The sequence below is a fragment of the Etheostoma cragini genome, chromosome 18 (genome assembly GCF_013103735.1).
Source record: "Etheostoma cragini isolate CJK2018 chromosome 18, CSU_Ecrag_1.0, whole genome shotgun sequence".
Classification (NCBI taxonomy): domain Eukaryota; kingdom Metazoa; phylum Chordata; class Actinopteri; order Perciformes; family Percidae; genus Etheostoma; species Etheostoma cragini.
In genome coordinates, this window is record NC_048424.1 from 97,555 (window position 1) to 98,937 (window position 1,383).

The 1,383-nt window shown below is 44.5% G+C and overlaps 1 protein-coding gene across 1 annotated transcript in view; it reads right to left on the reverse strand.

Moving 5' to 3' along the window:
- The window catches only part of LOC117961812 (scavenger receptor class A member 5-like), a 30,102-nt gene extending 28,835 nt beyond the window's left edge, over nucleotides 1-1,267 (reverse strand). The window contains exon 1 of the mRNA XM_034900748.1: nucleotides 1,150-1,267. Coding sequence (XP_034756639.1) covers nucleotides 1,150-1,261 — 112 coding nt within the window. The 5' untranslated portion in view covers nucleotides 1,262-1,267. The remainder of the gene's footprint in view (nucleotides 1-1,149) is intronic.
- Nucleotides 1,268-1,383: the final 116 nt, after the last annotated feature.

A 1,383-nucleotide genomic window follows, 5' to 3' on the forward strand; every position in this document is an offset into this window, starting at 1 on the left:
CCCCCCCCCCCCCCCCCCCCCCCCCCTTGCCCCCGGGTCAAATTCGACCGATTTCCAGAAAGTTTCTCCATCCCAAATTTGGGTTTTATTCAAACAAATTGTCCAAATAGAACGTGAACAGCTCTGTAGAACGTTCTTCAGGAGTAGTATAAATGATCAGTTCACAACAATTATTAAATTTGGGTGTTTATTTCATTTTATGGCATCTGAAGAATTCACTTTTTAGTAAAAGAACATTGAGAAAAGTGACAAAAATGTTGGAAAAAAACTAACAAATGTCCCAAAAAGCGCGGAAAAACATAGAAAAAAGGGACAAAAACACGGGAGGAAGCGGTAAACGTGACTTTAGGTTTGATTTGGAAGTTTTGACACAGAAAAACTGAAAGTTGCAAGTCAACGGGAACACAACACAAGGGTTAAAACCCAAATTTGCCCTTAATTAGCTTTGTGGCTCCACCCTGTTTTTACCCATAAGTCAGTGTGTTTCCATCCTAATGGACTCCAGAGGAGTGAATCACGGTTGGATCACACTCAATGCATAAAAACACACTGGGAATGTGTGAGATGTGAGAGTGTTTTAGGATTACAGGCGTTGGCTGAGGACAGTTGTTGTGATGTGTGGTGTATATTGTGCGTTGTGTGTTGTGTGTTGTGCGTTGTGCGTTGTGCGCCATCGTCCGCTTTCCATTAAAATGTCCACGTGTCCTCCAGTTAACGTTTGCTAAGACTTTCCCACCAAACACGCAGCGCTGTGGGCTGAAACCTGACAACACTGTGGATTTGTTGCAGCTGCACCTGTACACACACACACACACACACACACACACACACACACACACACACACACACACACACACACACAGATGTTGCTCCTAGACATTCCTGCTTTCAGAAATGGTCATAGCATGAGGAGAGTGGACGCCAAGCGGGGAAAGCATTGCCTCTTCTTTTGTGTCTGTGTTGGTTGTGCGTTTGTGTGTGTGTGTATGTTTGTGTGAGTCTGAGTGGGCGTAAGTGTGTGTGTGTGTGTGTGTAAGTGTGGGTGTGTGTCAAACTATAATAAAAATGTATATATAAATGTATATATTGACTGAAGTCACCGTAACAAACCCTTTGGTCAGAAAGCTGTGTTCGGGCTCTGGCCCTTACCTTCGTCACACAGGTTGAGTTTGGACAGGTTGTGTCCATCGTAGGCGTCTTCATACATGGAGCCGCTCTCTCTCTCTTCATACGTGCTCAGATACATGGCCTTGTTCTCCATGTCCTCCCCACTGGAAAGGACAAGGACAGACAGGAGGATCCACATTACAGGAGAAAGGACAAGGACAGACAGGAGGATCCACACTACAGGAGAAAGGACAAGGACATTTTTAACATTAATAT